Genomic DNA, 15,505 nt, shown 5'->3' with positions numbered 1-15,505 from the left:
TCCTGACCTCGTGATCCGCCCGTCTCGGCCTCCCAAAGTGCTGGGATTACAGGCTTGAGCCACCGCGCCCGGCCATAACAAATTATTTCTACAGTTGGTTCCTGGAAAGGTATTAACCAAATTTTTAGAATTAATACCTGTCTCGGAAGCTGTGTTGCTGACCATTTAGCAGATGAGTGTTAGCTGAAATATGTGTGTGATAACCATTTTGGTCCACACAAATTGTCAAGAGAGCTTTCTTCAGCAAAATTTTAGGCAAATAGCCCAAAGCTAAAATTATTCTGAAAACACATAAAATATTCTGAAAGAATAATTTTAGTACTGACAAACAGTAAGTGTTAAATAACTGCTAAATGCCAATTTTATCTCACAGAAACAAGCAACTAATATCCTTTTTTGAATTCTAAACTCACCTGGATTAAAGTGTTGATGCATCATCTTTTGACTTTTTTTATTTACAATTTCTATCCTTCCTCTAAAGATACAAAAGTTTTAAAACAAACCAAAAACCTAGCTTTTACATTTCATTTCAACAATATTGTCCTAGAGCCAGCTATTAGAATATTAATCAAAGGAGAAAATATTTATAATTTGAAGAAAAAATGCGATAGCAAATAGAAAAGTATCATCTATTAAAATTTCAGGAAGATCTACATTATCTAAAGCCATTCTATAATTTTATTCATATATTTTGTGGAATTCACATATCTTATTCTTACAGCAAACATAACACTGTAGGCCACAAGAAGCTGCAGTACTATTGTTTAATTAGCAGCAAATTAATATTTTAAAACCGGTATATGGACAATAAATAGCCTGCTTCTTTGGATGTGAATGTTTAAAATGTAGTATCACTGCAGCTTCATAATGTGATTGCTATTTTACAGAGCTTATACACACACAAAAAATATGATCTTTGTCTATATTTTATACAAATACAACAGTAGTTTGTGAATACATTTTAAGTACATGATATACATGATAAGCCACTTGATTTCCCAATATTACAGAATAGCAATTTTAAATGCAATAAAAATATACAAAATTCGGCCTGGAATGCAGATTTTTTCTTTTCTATTTTGACTCAAACTTTATCATTAGAACATTTTAGAGTACTAGTCCAAATACTTTTCATTAGCTAAAAATACAATTTCAGCAGTCCAGCTTATGTTCAGGTATCATGCAATCCGTTTCCTAATGGATTCCCAGTTTTTGTTAAATTCAAAGGGCTGTTAGTAACATACAGCATGTTCTTCACTCCACACCCTATTATAAAGCCCACTTTCCATTCTGAGTTACAGTCACCTTGTGGACAAAAGCTGGGTTTGTTCTGGTAACATTTGCATGTCCGAGATCTCCTTTTGCAAGTGCACATGAATACATTGTGGTGGTGTAAAAGTTTGTTAATGACAAATTAAGTCACAGTATAAAAATATATTGTACACTTTTACACCTAATGTAGTCCTTTTTCTATGGATAAAAAAATACGACTGAATGAGACAGAGAAGTTTGTAGCACCATGAAGAGTTGTAGCCCAAGTTACATTAGCAGCATGATCCAACATAATATTGAAGGAGTGTTTCTGAGAAGATAAACATTCATTCTGGTTCATCTGTACCACTGAAGCTTATACAATGAAGTGTTTTATACATTAGCAATAGTTCTGTGTCACTTCTAGGCTAGATAACATCAAAAGACACTGCCTTCCATCCTCAGAGGGTTCACAACATCATAGAAAGGGCCTAAGTGCAATCTGAGTGTGCCTTCACCAATGCTGGTCACATGATCTTCTTTTCTATGATCCCAAAGGAGCTCCCTACGGGTTTTTAGCACAAAACTGCACAACTTATGTAGATCTATGTGATCACAACAGACTATCTGTGTTGTAGACATGGCTGCTGACACAGTGTGAGAAAAACAAGGCAAGTTCAACTTAGGCACACATTTACCAGAACTAACAGCCAGCCATTGCTAATGACGAATACTGAACATTGAAAAGATCTCCTCCAATGTCACATGGATCTCAGTAGGCTAGAAGCAACTTGGGTGAACTGGTATTTTTCAACTTACGTACTGGGAAGACAGTGTGCTTTGAGACACGTAAACCTTGTAAAAAAATAAACCATTGTAAAACCTTATGAAAAGACACACACTGATTCTGTGCAATATAGCAAATTGGTAAGAAAACACTGTAAAAATGTACCTGTTTAAAATACCATCTACCATTTTTGTACACAAAGCATTATATATCAAAGGCCTACATATATATCATCTAATGGCACTTGAATTATAGTAAGTCTTAAAAGGCATAACCTATAAGAAAGTTTCTGTAAAGGTTTAGATTCATTTTGAAAGTGCTATATCTTGTAATATGTGTAGTATAGACGTTGACCAAGCTCTATTTTTTAAAAAAATATTGGCCTATAATATGTGTATTGCTCACTAGATGAACGATCCTGAAAATATGTACTCTTTAACATTCATTATTAGCTTAATAAAGCAATCAGCTCTGGCTCATGTTTCAGTCAGTATATGGTTTTTAAAAACCGCTACTGTCCAAATTAACACAATATATCACTATATTCCACAAATGACTAAGAAAAATAAAGCACAAGCAACAAATAGGCAAAAATACACAGCTTGAAAGAAACACTAAATGAAATAAAAAAGCTGCACACAGAGTGATGTATAATCAGCCAGGACAACTGAAGTTTTAAAAAACTGAACTTGGTAATAGGATTTTAAAATGAAAGTTTTAACAGTGATCGATAACTATAAAGGTACTTGTATACATCAATGGATAGCATTGCTTACAGTGCCAAGATCCTTCCACACTCACATTTCCATGTTTGGTGACCTAATTTGTACACACATGTGGAAGTGAAACTGAATGAGGTTCAATATCTTGTCTGAGGTCCAAATTCTAAACTACTTTTATTTAATGTTAATCTCCCCCCCACTTTTTTTTTTTTTAACCAAGCTAAGGCACTACCAGAAATTTCAAGGATAATGATTCTGGCCACTGGAGAATGAAAACAGCATTGGCAATACTTATTTTTAATCATATCTAGTTGACATAGAAACTGTTTGTTTCTATAAACAATCTTTTTCTAGGGAAAAAAAAAAAGCCAATTCTGTGTTACATCCTTGTTAGAACGTTGTGCAATTCAAATAAGTGAGTCTGCCTCATCTTTAATAGAAATTCTCTCAAAAAGGGTTTAGTGACCAATACAGTCAATTTTAAAACAAGTTAGCTGAATTCCCTCTTACTCTGAAGTGTTATTTCAAGTCTGTGGGGGCAGGAACAGGCAAAGAGGTGTACATATGAAAATTAAGACTCCACAATTTTAACACTGGTGCCCTGAAAGATGTGCCTCCATGTATTTGAATTTCATGCAGGGCAAGATTTAAGAGTGTGTGTGTGTGTGTGTGTGTGTGTATATTTATATATATATACACACACAGATACACACATATATGGCGCTATTCCCCATTTCCAAAATGCTTTACTTAATAAATCCTGGTACTCCCTTTTTAAAATTAGCAGTGAATACAGCCTACTAAGGCCAATGTCTCAATTCACTAATTTGATGCCTTCTTAAGTAAATTTTAAACAGAATAAAGTAGTGCTTCCACACTTGCTATTTGTGATTTCTATTTAAAAATAGGTTTTCTATTTGTGCTCTGTCACCAATTTTTTTCCTTTTATATGGTGATTAAAGCAATATTGAACACTAATCATTCAACTAAAGATTTAGGTAAGCAATCTGTTTCATAGAAACTAAAGGAAGCAGTAATGAAGCAGAGCGAAAAGCCTACTTTCAGAACAAATATTCTCCTAACCAAAAGCTAGGAGCAGTTTGAAAATTTAAAATGTACTTCCTTATTAACATATATAATTTTAATGCCTTTGGAACACACATTTTAATAAATGTAATTTTCATAATAAAATTTAAATACATAAGTATAAAACTACTGCTCCTAGGATTAAAACAATATAGGAGCATGATAAAATATCAGGAGCCAAAGCTCCTTCAGAGAGCAACTTTGATTCTATGAAGTGCGATATGTGTGTGTGTGTGTATTTTATATATATATATATATATATTGAAGCCCCCATTTACATTATTACAATTTACATTTCTCCACAAATTATACTACTCCCAAATATTTTAAATAACGTATTATATTCAGTAATCTGCACTCATTTTTAGAAATTCTTGGTAAACATTGCAATCTGCAGTGATAACTGGCCCTACAAAAAGGAAAGAAGTTTCCATATAGGGCTAATGAGTGCTCAGAAATATTTTCTTTCTTTTTTTTTTTTTAAAGAGATATATACTCTTCTAAAACCTCCCACCCTTGCCCCGTCCCCAACGGAGAGGGTCCCAAAATAAGGTGTTAACAAGTGCTTAATAGATATGTTTCTTAGGTTAATGTCCCAACTGACCCTTAGAAAAATATATTAATTAGACCTTTAAGAAGATTATGTTGGTTGTCTAAGGTGAGGAAAAGCCTATAATTATTCAGTGAATATAATATATTCTCGATTATTACTTTCATGTTAACCAAGATAGGCTTGTTTTACTTTACTTTGTTCCCCTCTACAAACTCAACTTATTTGCAACACTCCTATCATTTCCCAGAGAAGCATGAAAGTGGGATTTTACTGTATATATTTCTAGTCACTTAAAACTTTGTGGTAGTTCCTCAGGTAGTTTTCTAATGCATTCAACTTCAAATTCTCCATCCAAAAAATTGCAAGGAAAGATGGATTCACGTTGAATCAGAAAGATAACATGGGGGTAGGACTGTTGTTTTGTTTTCTGCTTTTGGTTCTTAAGGGAAAGAAAACGTATCAAATTCAACAAGAAATGATATAAGCAATATGCTTTCACTTTACTTCTAAAAAGTCCAGTTTTTAACTGCGGCTACAGGGGCCATGATCCCTAGACAAGTTCGCAAATGTAACCATGTTCTTCATATCTATCTTCCTGCTTAGAAGTCTGTCACCCACAGAGGCTGAGTCAGTCCACTCTGGGATAAACACACCTCATGGCTGCAGTTCCACAATGGCTCTAGATTATGTACTAACCATGTACCAACAATCAAAATAAATTGCTGGCTGTACTTGACCTACCCCTTGGATGTGAAAGGTGGAAAAGACTAAAGAGATCTACCTATGTATTGACTCTGAAGACCCCAATGCCATACACTATTACTATTATTAAATGAAAAGGTAGCATGTTAAGAAGGATGAAACATGACAAAATATCTTGTGTACTAATTTAGGGCCAACTATTAAGTGGCACGAAATGCCATGTCACCTAACAAAGAGTCTCTTTTTGCTATAAATACTGATGCTTTGTATTTAGGGTTTATTTTTCTTAAAGGCTCATAATAAAGATGGCAAATATTTTAGCCAGACAATAGCGAGTCTTCAGAATATACTGATCTGAAATTATGGTGTATCTAACAAACATCTGTTTTCTTCCCAAACTGGACTCTTAATTCATTTGAAGTACTTGATTATTAATCCATTTAGATGCTAGTAAAAAAATTTAAACCCTTTAGTTATTCACAAACATTTTATACAATTTACATTCTATTGCTAAACTTTTAATGAGCCAGATGTCAAAAGGTAGAGCCACTGTTATTAGACAAAATGAAAATTTTAAGATCTAAAAGTAATTTGAAAATGGGATTTATAAAGGTTTACTACAAATAATGGCTTTCCTATATGGAAAAAAAAAAAAAAAAAAACAACCTCTTAAAATATGACAATTGGCAGTGAATCAGGACAAAATACCCAGGTAAACATAACTGAACACAAATGGTTCCAAAGCTCGTTTTAAAAGCTAGTTTCTATTTTATACTGGCTTAATGAGAATTTGTATTATACAAAAGCAGAAATTTTTATACTGTTTTAAAGTAGGCACTAAAATAAAAATGGTCATCTAGGGCATGGCTACACATACATTTCTGTAATACATCCATGTCCCAGAATCCTACTGAAAAGCCTGATGGAAACGTGGGAGGGTGGTACTTGTGCTTAAACTGCTGGTGAAAGCTGCTGACAGTGAGTGCAGAGACCCAAGCCCTATAGTGTTTGCAGGATCCTGAAGATCCTGTGTTTGTGGGGGGAGCTGGGAAACAGAAGAATGTGCTTCTTCCTGGGAATAGCTCATTCCAAGGCTCCCCACTGATAGAGGATTATAGGGAGGACCATTTAAAGGTATGAAATTAAACAACTGAGAAAAATCCAATGCTGGTGTGTTTAGGGGGTCACTGATGGAGATAGAGCTTTTGGATAGGGAGAGGTCCCCTGCACCATCATCTAGGGACCCAATCTGAGGATCCAACCCTAGCTTAGATGATGATGATGCTTGAGAATCTTGGGATGAAGAGGGCACGCCACTTTGTAACTCCATCAGGTAACTCTCAATTTCCCCCTTTAATGGCTGTTCTTTTTCAGGAATAGAAATTGCATATGAGGTAGAACTGAACGGATATTTGAAAGAAAGGTGGTGAGAGGGATGAACAGTGTCCATATCTATTGGGCATGTCATTCCCAAAGGTAAAGTTGTGATCATTTGGTGGGCAGATCCCGAGCTCTGCATGGACTGAAATGGAGTGTTGTAGAGGTTTAACTGCAAAGTGTTTGTGAATGGCTTTGATAACAGTTCACTGGAAGGTAAGGACATCACCGGAAGGAGCTCGTCTTTTATAGGCACAGACACATTGCAGGTAAATGGGTCAAGGAAATCCACTGGTTCTGTTTTGACCTTCAGAAGCTCTTGATTGTGACTCTTCTTCATATGTCGAGTCAGGTGATCCTTTCGCCCAAATCTCTGTGCACAATACTGACAAAGGAAGTCCTTTCTTCCAGTGTGCACCACCATGTGTCTCCGGACATCCTTTCGGGTGTAGAACCGGCGATCACAATGTTCGCACTGGTGCTTTTTTTCTTTAACCCCACCAGACGACTTGCCTGCATGAGATTTAAGGTGCTCCAGAAGCACTCCCGTGCTTTCAAAAGTTTGCAAACATACCTTACAGGTGAGGTCACCACTCGTTGCGGCATGCAAGGCCAAGTGACGTTTAAATCCAAGCTTGGTATTGTAGTTCTTGCCACATTCTTCGCACTTAAACGTCTCTTTGTTAGGGTCATGCGTATGGAGGTGATTCTTCAGATGATCTTTCCGGTGAAACATTTTCTCACAATAATTACACTTGTGGGTTTTCTCAGGAGAATGAGTAGCCATGTGCCTTTAAACACAGATATAATCTATAAGTAGTTATCATGACAAAAATGGCATGTATTCACTTTTCAAATGGAAGCTAATCTGCTATGCTAACACAGAATTCCCTTAGTAATGGAAACTGTTTAACTTAATATATACCACAAGGATAGTTAATATACCTAATTACTGCAAAACTTGAGCCATTTAAGTTGCCACTTTAGTTTTTGCTGGTTTCCAGCTATCATTACAAAAGCAAATGAGCAAGACTGAATATACTCACGTAAACGTCCTTACCCTTTTCTTGTTGTAATTTCTTTCTACAAATGGAAATTCTACCCATTAAGCATTTTATTTTAAAAAGTTCAAAGACACTAACACATAAAAGTATGTGATTTAGAATACTAAAAACTAACCAATGTCTAATCTACTTAACATTTTCCTCTCTGCAAATTAGCTGAAAAATGTGTATACAAATACATACGTTTACAATGGCTTCAAACAGCCAACATAAGAGAAAATATAATCTGAAAGACAAATAGAGTTTAATACCTTTGTAATTTGTACTTAGAAACAAAGGCCTTGGTGCAGTCTTGTTGTATGCACTTGTAGGGCCTCTCTCCTGTGTGAGAGTAGGAGTGAACCTTTAATTTCTCAACACTGTTAAAGGCCTTGTCACACAGTTGGCAAGGAAAGTTTTTTCTTGGTTTGGTTTCACCACGCTTACGTTTCCCTGAAGGGACTTTCTGGGTATCTCTTACTTCTGACAAATCACCAGGAATGACAGTGGCCATCGCAGCCTAAACCAGGCCTTCTTGTTGGACACTTGGGAACTGCCCAACTCCACTAAATGATATAGCTTTAGGTGGCTTCTCAAGTTTCATGTGGTCGTAAAAGAAAGCAAAAAGGGACTGGAAAAAAAAATAAGAAACAACTAGTTTGTAACTAAACTCAATTTTTAAAAAATTTATTTGCTATGTGATGCTTTTGAATTAAAAAAGAAACCAATAAAATGGATTCAGCTGGTCTAATGTAATATCATTACATTACATTAGAAACCCCATAGGTTTCTTTATATTTGTCAAAATACATAGAAATGCATTGCTCAGAATGAACAGTTCATACATACCCTGAAATTCCACTTGACACATGTTTGACTTAGGCATAGCAGTAGTGATTTCAGGAACTCTCATGAAGCATCAAAACATGACTCTAAAAAGTGGCATTATTAAGCTTCAATTTTTACAAAGGATGAGAGAACATAAATCTGACTAAAAATGTTTCAGCAAATATTTCAGTCTCTAAAAATCGGTTCGATTTGTGCATGTCAGCTCTAGTCAGACTGCATTATAGGAAAACAGAGATAAGCAACTGCAAACTCTTTTAGGCACCTTGTGAACCATCAAGTCTGTGGAAGAGGTACTTCACGCAGCGCAGAGACACTAGAGGCCTGAAAGAGTTGAATGCACCACCCAAAGTGATGCATTATACCAGTGTCATCATACTCTGAGGGATTCCTGAGTCAAGAGTAGAAATGATTCATCTTCCCAACAAATACTAATTCTTCAAATAGTAAAACCTTTTGATGTTTTATTAGGTGAAGCGCATGGCTCTTTGTCATTTTGGGAGAAAGACATGGTTAACGTAATTTTCCTCATCGTTTTCACATCACAAAATTTTAGGCACACTGAGGTTAGTAGGTAAATGAGTCAGCAGGCATCCCCGAGAGCTGAGGGCATTGGCCTTTGGACACACCTGCACCCTGTGCAGCAGACCTGTGTGGACTTCTGACATGGCACACAACACATCATCAAAGAGGTGTTTAAGGTTGGCAAAAAGGTGTGTCAGAGTTTCAATTTGTTATTGGTGCTGCAAAAAAGAATGAAATGTACATATTGTACAGCAAGGAGTATATCTTTTAAACAAAAAAATTTAAAATCAATTAAAACCTTTAAAATTCATCGACAAAACATAGTAAATATTATTGACTCTGTTTCTAGGGTAAGAAAACCAACTCTTCAAAGATCCAATTCTTGAACGTTTGTAAAGGCTAATTGAGTGATGTACTTTTTTTCTTTTAAGACAGAGTCTCACTCTGTCACCCAGGCTACAGTGCAGTGGGGCAAGCATGGCTCAATGCAGCTTTGACTTTCCCGGGCTCAAGCTATCTTCAAGTGCCTCAGCCTCCTGAGTAGCTGGGACTACAGGTACGTGCCATTATGCCTGGCTAATTATTTTTTATTTTTTGTAGACACAGGGTCTCACTGTGTTGCCCAGGCTCGTCTTGAACTCCACGGCTCAAGCAGTCCTCCAGTCTCAGCCTCCCAACATGCTGGGATTATAGGCGTGAGCCACCACACCTGGCCTGTGATGTACTTTTAAGAGACCACAGAAATAATACCTGCAACCTCTTTTAAAAATATCTGATTTTTAAATTGAAAACTTGAATATGACTAAATGACTGTTATTAACTACTAATCAATTGATTTTTTCACCCTGCTACATGTTTAAAAAAAGAAAACCAACTTCCTTATATCACCTTGTTTTGACACCAGACTGACACTGACACTTGCTGTCCCAAGCTACTACCAAGCTACTATTAGACTGACTTTCACGGATTCCAGTTATACTTTCACAGGAGCTCTAACTATCTACATTTTTGTAAAATTAACTGTATGTTACAATAGGTCTTACTGTATTTTAATGTAAAGGCTGTTTCTAAACAGGCAAAATACAGCAGTTATCCACTTGCTTGATTAAAATGGTAAGGCATATGGGTAAGTTCATCAGTACTTGCTTCAAGTGTCTTTCTTTATTGGCTAGATAAAGGCAAGGCCTTTGTGCTACTCAAATGGTCTAAAAATCTGCCTTGCTGTTTAAAAGTGACATTAACACAATGCAACTGACATTACCAATGGTAACATACGTTCTTTTTGTTTTAGATTTTCTGGATCTCAAGGACTTCTTGCTCTTTTTCTGTTATATTCTCATTCAAAAGCTAGGTCCTCTGCCTCCCTCGGAAATATCTAAACAGCTATTCTGCTGTGACCAGTAATGACACTATAAACTGGCATAAAGCATTCTACCAAGGCAGGAAACAAACTTTAATTTTCATTATTTGATTTCCTAACCTGATACTTTTATGCACCTATTTAGAACATCGTGGGAAACAAGTTGATCATTTCACAACTGCAAAATCTACATGGAATGCAAAGTATCTGAATCCCTGTATATAACTAATATCTGAAAATACTTCAAAGACTGGTCATATTTGCCATTGTTTTATAAAATCTAACCATAACGGGCAGAGAATTCCAGTTAAGAAAAACAACTTCTAAGTTATTAAAAAAATTATTAGAAGTGCACCAATATGCAATATACAAACAATTGATTGTACTAAAATTGGTGATAATGAATATGTAGTAACAAATCAATTCTGTTATCTTTGGATGTACATACTGAGCAATGAAGATTGCACTGATTTCAAATATTACACTTTTCTAAGACCAGCTGAAATTTTTTCATGGCTGATAACACCTTTTTATTTTAGTATATTACAAAACTCAAATTAATTATCATAGGTGCATTTGAAACTATAGGATAAGGTTGTGAGCTCAAAATCTAATAAAAGACCACATTCATAATATGCATAACAGTCAAATACTTTAAAGATGCATGCACAGAATTACAGTGATTTTCAGTTCAATGCATACCTGATTACAGATGGAAAAAGCCTCAGACTTTGATCTTAGCCAGTCCCATTGACTCTTCGTGGAAGAGAGTGGAATCCAATCCTTCCCATTTTGGCCAATCTATGAAAAAAAAGTGAAAATGGACTATCCTCTAAATGGAACCGGTGTGTAAATGATGGAAAATACAGGATAAAAGAACTGCAGTTTCATGGCACATGCTTACATTCCATACTCTGCTTATGAGTCATGCATTAATTTTCACCAACTACATATGTTTATTAGGTCTAAGCACATTTACATGACCAAATAAATGCATAAATAAAAAGTATTACCTAGATAAATAGCAATTTGTGATGCTGAATGACTCCCCACTTCTTTCCCAAATTTATTATTTCTAAAATCTGACTTACCTACTGAAATGGATATTAGGCCTACTGTTTATAAACCAAATGATCAAAATTTTATTGTTTATTAATATTATGGAAGTGACAATCTTAGGCCCCTTTCGGAGGGTGTATCTGGAGCCACCCAAAGAACAACAGGCTCCCGGTGAAAGCACTCACGCCCATACTGTGCACACTAGCACAACTGGGGCTTCTCAGAGCTACACTTTTGCTATCTGCAACACCTGCCAATTTATTTTTCAGGATGCTGCAAGGATGGCTGAAATGTAGCAACAACTCTGCACTCTTTAGATTTCAAAAGCATGCAAGAGAAGTTAAATATAGATTTGCTACAGAAGAAGGGGGTGTTAGGAAGAGAGCATCATTTGATTTAAGAGGTCATTGTTGAAAACTCTTAAAGTAGCTTATAATGTCTATCAGTAGTATGATCATTAGTAGACTGAGATCACACACAGAAAAAAATCTGTTAATTCTTGATCGTACAAGTAAACATGAAAAGAATAATGGTCAAAAGTCAGAATAATCTAGAATCATCTATTGTAGAGAGCACAAGGCATAAGAGATCAGTAAACTCAGAGTATTATAAGATGAACATTCAGAAATCATGATTATAAAGGGATCATTAAATCAAATAGTTAAAATATAATAACAGACATGTTAATGACAGGTTAAATAAAAATAACTTTCAAATTCTTAACACAAATCTAAAAATGTCCCCTGTGATAAAACTTTCATTCTTGAAGAATTTGATGATATCTAAATAAAGTATTTAATAGAAGGCATTCAAGCATCATCATAAAAATGCCAAGGGTATATCTGAAAGCAGCAGTTTTTTATAGTTTAAAAGACAAGAAAAGCAAAAATTTAGACCTATAAAAGATATTTTAAACATTAAAGCAAAAGCTCCATTCTTTTGTAAAGCACAGGACATGCATAAATGGAAGAACGGAATTCTGCACATCAAAATTACAAAATAATAACATTAACTTTGTAAATACTTACTTGCCCAGGGCACATACTGAGTTTTTTGTAGGGTAATTAAGAATATGAAAGACCATTTTGTGTCATTATGTTATTTTAAGAATATAAATACCTGACACGTGTGGAGTGTTTTCATCTCTATTATCTCCCTGGAATTCAATGAATCTGAGAGGTGGATGTGTTTACCATCATTGCCATTTTAAGGTGAGAGGCCCACAGAAGATGAACAACTTGACAGCATATTTGTGATAAAGAAGGGATGAATGCCCTAAAACCACAACTTCACTTTTTTTCTACTGTTTTCTATGACAAGGCAGGTTAGCAAACCAATCTGCAAGTGGATAAATCCTGTCACTACACTTAAAAGATCAAAAGAGGGGATAGTGCCTGTTTTCTCTTTTAGAGCTGCCAAATATGCCAAATATCCAAAAGGAAATAAATTTAAGACTTAAAAAGTTTAAAAGATAGTTTATAAAGTCAGTTTTAAATAATTTAAACAACTGTTAATGTAAAGTAATAGCTAATATATCTGTCTGAGTGGATAACGATTTGGGTAGAAACAAATTGAAAACCCAAGTTAACTAGTAAACAATAAGTTTATGTATTTTTTCCTTTAGTCTCTAATCCATATAAATTTTATTGCATTCTCAAATACATTCATAAAATCTTTATTTATGCTTATTGTTCAATGGCATTTTACAATAAAAAACTTCAGCATCTAAGTATTTCAACAGTTTGAAATTATGTATATTGTGACATATTCCAATAGTTTAGAAATTACTCATGCTATATATTTTACAGTCTAAAATAACACAGCCAATCATTTTACTTTATTTTATCCCAAAATATAATCTCGAATTTCTTAATTTCCCTAATTGAACCTATTTTGAGTTCTTATGAGTTGCCAGATAATTTCAAAGTTCTGCTAAATATTTCCCTCCAAAAAAGAAAGCAGGACTGGTTAGAAATTATTCTTTGGATTGATATAATAAAAATTGAACAGTTTGTATTTATGTAATCCTAACTGAAAAGTTAGATAGATTGGTTACTGTGCTTTTCAAGTGATGAAAATTCTTCTTTGCCTTGGTCTGACGAACTGTGAATCAAAGTAGAAAATACATACACCCATTTCAAATCACTCTGTGATGAACAGCAGTTCAGAGTACCCTTCTAGTTTTTGTTGGTACCAGAAGCAGCATTTTTTTCTAGGGCAACTTTGCATACAGAAACAATAGAGTATGGAGTGTTTGTGCACACACACCCAGGTTTATCTTCTGATGTTTTACATTATTCTAAAACAGTGACTCATATAGAAAACTAACAGGCAAAAATGAGTCATACAGCAGAGGGTCTACTAAAATCAGTTCCTATGAGATGCCAGCAAAAGAATAGGCCTGTATTAAAACTGCATCTATATTTTAAATTCCATAGTTCTGATAATCATTTTGCTAAGAGCTGTGAATTTTTTCACTTACCTGCATCAATAATTATTTCATATTTAAAAGTCAAACACAGATTTTGCTAATTAAGGGCAAATACCATCAAGCATCAAAGCTTTATTCTCCTTTATGCTTATAAGATGCCTTTAGTAAGTAATTCAGAAGAATTCAAAATTTCCTTAAAAGAGGTTTTTCATATAGAGTAAGTAAAGTAGGTTGCAAAAGGAAACTTACCAGTTTTTAATATTGTAATTTACATGTATGAAACACAAGAGAGTTTTGAATAATGTGAAATCTATTACTAAGATAACAACTGAAGGCAGTCAGTTTTGAAGTAAGAGCAACAGTATACTTAGAACATTTTAAGAAACAACTTCGGTGTTTCTGTATAATTCGTAAATTTTATAGCATTCACTTTCCATAGGTCTGTAAAATCACTTATTAGTGAAAAATAACAGAAAGAAAACTATCTTATAAAAACCTAAGAATGAAAAGTCAACTGCAGACAGTACAGGGGCAGAGAGGTTGTGCCAGTTTTATTCACTGTTGTTTCCCATAAAAGGCAGTTAAAATAACTGTTGAATGAATGAAAAAAAATTAAAGCAGGTCCAAGTGCTTACCAGCACCACAATGACCTACAGGCTTGCTTAGTCATCGTAATAGACATAAGACAGAATTTACAGTTGGCCCTCTGTATTTGTGGGTTTTGCATCCATGGACTCAGCCAACCATGGATTGAAAATATTTTTTAAAAACTGCATTTGTATTGAACATGTACAGACTTTTTTGGTCATTATTCCTTACACAGTACAGTATAACAACTATTTACATAGTATTTACATTGCGTTAAGTATTATAAGTAATTTAGAGATGATGTGAAGAGTTCATGAGAGGATGTGCATAAGTTATATGCAAATACTATGCCATTTTATTTCAGGGACTTGAGCATCTGTGAATTCTGGTATCCCAGGGAAGTCCTGAAACTAAATCCCTCATGAATATCAAGGGACAACTGTATATATCTATATTCAAGTCAAAGATAATGTAGTATGAACAAAATTTGGTCCAACAAATTGAATAAGCTAATAGAACAGTATTTTTTTTTTGAAACTAAGCAGCTATTTGAAAAGTCTTAGATTAAAACAATAGCAATTGTAATAAAAGGTTATCTAAAAATACTTATTTTGCCTCAGAAAACAAGCATTCTCTAACCTTAATACCAAGAAATCAACTAATACAAGTAGATAACATCAATTTGGCTCCCATTCCTAATAAAAATTTCCAAAGTGAAAACATGCCTGATGCCTGCATTAGTCCTTGGTATGGGGCAGGAAGGACAACTAGACCCTCAGTTGGGGCTGCTGGTCCCTACAGAGGGGAACAGAAAGGAGCTGGAGCAACTACTGAGAAGCAGGAGACATAGCCAAGACATGTACCTAACTCGCCTGAGTTACAGCAGGTCCTCAAAAATGCATTTTATAACTGGAATGTGGAAAACTCAGTATTTACTTTCCTAAATTAGATGTCATAGTTAACTAAAGTTAATCAAAATAAGGATGCCCTTTTGAATTATTGTTTTATATTTTAACTCATTTTGAGCAATTCATTAAAATATAGTTCATCTTTTGAAATTTACCATAAAATTAGCCTTACTGATGTTTAGAAATGTCTTATATTTAGCATACAACTAGTTGAGAAGTGAGGGGAAAATGGCATAACTTTTGTGTAAGAACCAACAGGAAAAGTCA

General features: G+C 34.7%; 1 protein-coding gene across 6 annotated transcripts in view; it reads right to left on the bottom strand.

Moving 5' to 3' along the window:
* Nucleotides 1–660: 660 nt before the first annotated feature.
* The window catches only part of PLAG1 (PLAG1 zinc finger), a 51,755-nt gene continuing 36,910 nt past the window's right edge, over nucleotides 661–15,505 (bottom strand). For 2 of the 6 annotated variants that reach the window (XM_017886444.1, XM_017886445.1), the window contains 3 exons: nucleotides 10,955–11,053; nucleotides 7,794–8,152; nucleotides 661–7,269 (listed from right to left, as the gene is read on the bottom strand). In XM_017886444.1, the coding sequence (XP_017741933.1) occupies nucleotides 6,009–7,269; nucleotides 7,794–8,035 (1,503 nt within the window). In that variant the 5' untranslated portion in view covers nucleotides 8,036–8,152; nucleotides 10,955–11,053 and the 3' untranslated portion in view covers nucleotides 661–6,008. Of the gene's footprint in view, nucleotides 7,270–7,793; nucleotides 8,153–8,370; nucleotides 8,448–10,954; nucleotides 11,054–15,505 lie in introns of those variants that run through there. The other 4 variants (XM_017886447.1, XM_017886448.1, XM_017886446.1 and 1 more) reach the window with 3 other exon arrangements.

The sequence above is a fragment of the Rhinopithecus bieti genome, unplaced genomic scaffold, assembly GCF_001698545.2.
Source record: "Rhinopithecus bieti isolate Rb0 unplaced genomic scaffold, ASM169854v2 scaffold_15501, whole genome shotgun sequence".
Lineage (NCBI taxonomy): Eukaryota > Metazoa > Chordata > Mammalia > Primates > Cercopithecidae > Rhinopithecus > Rhinopithecus bieti.
The sequence above is the reverse complement of the archived record's forward strand: the minus strand, read 5'-3'. Positions and strand labels throughout refer to the sequence as shown.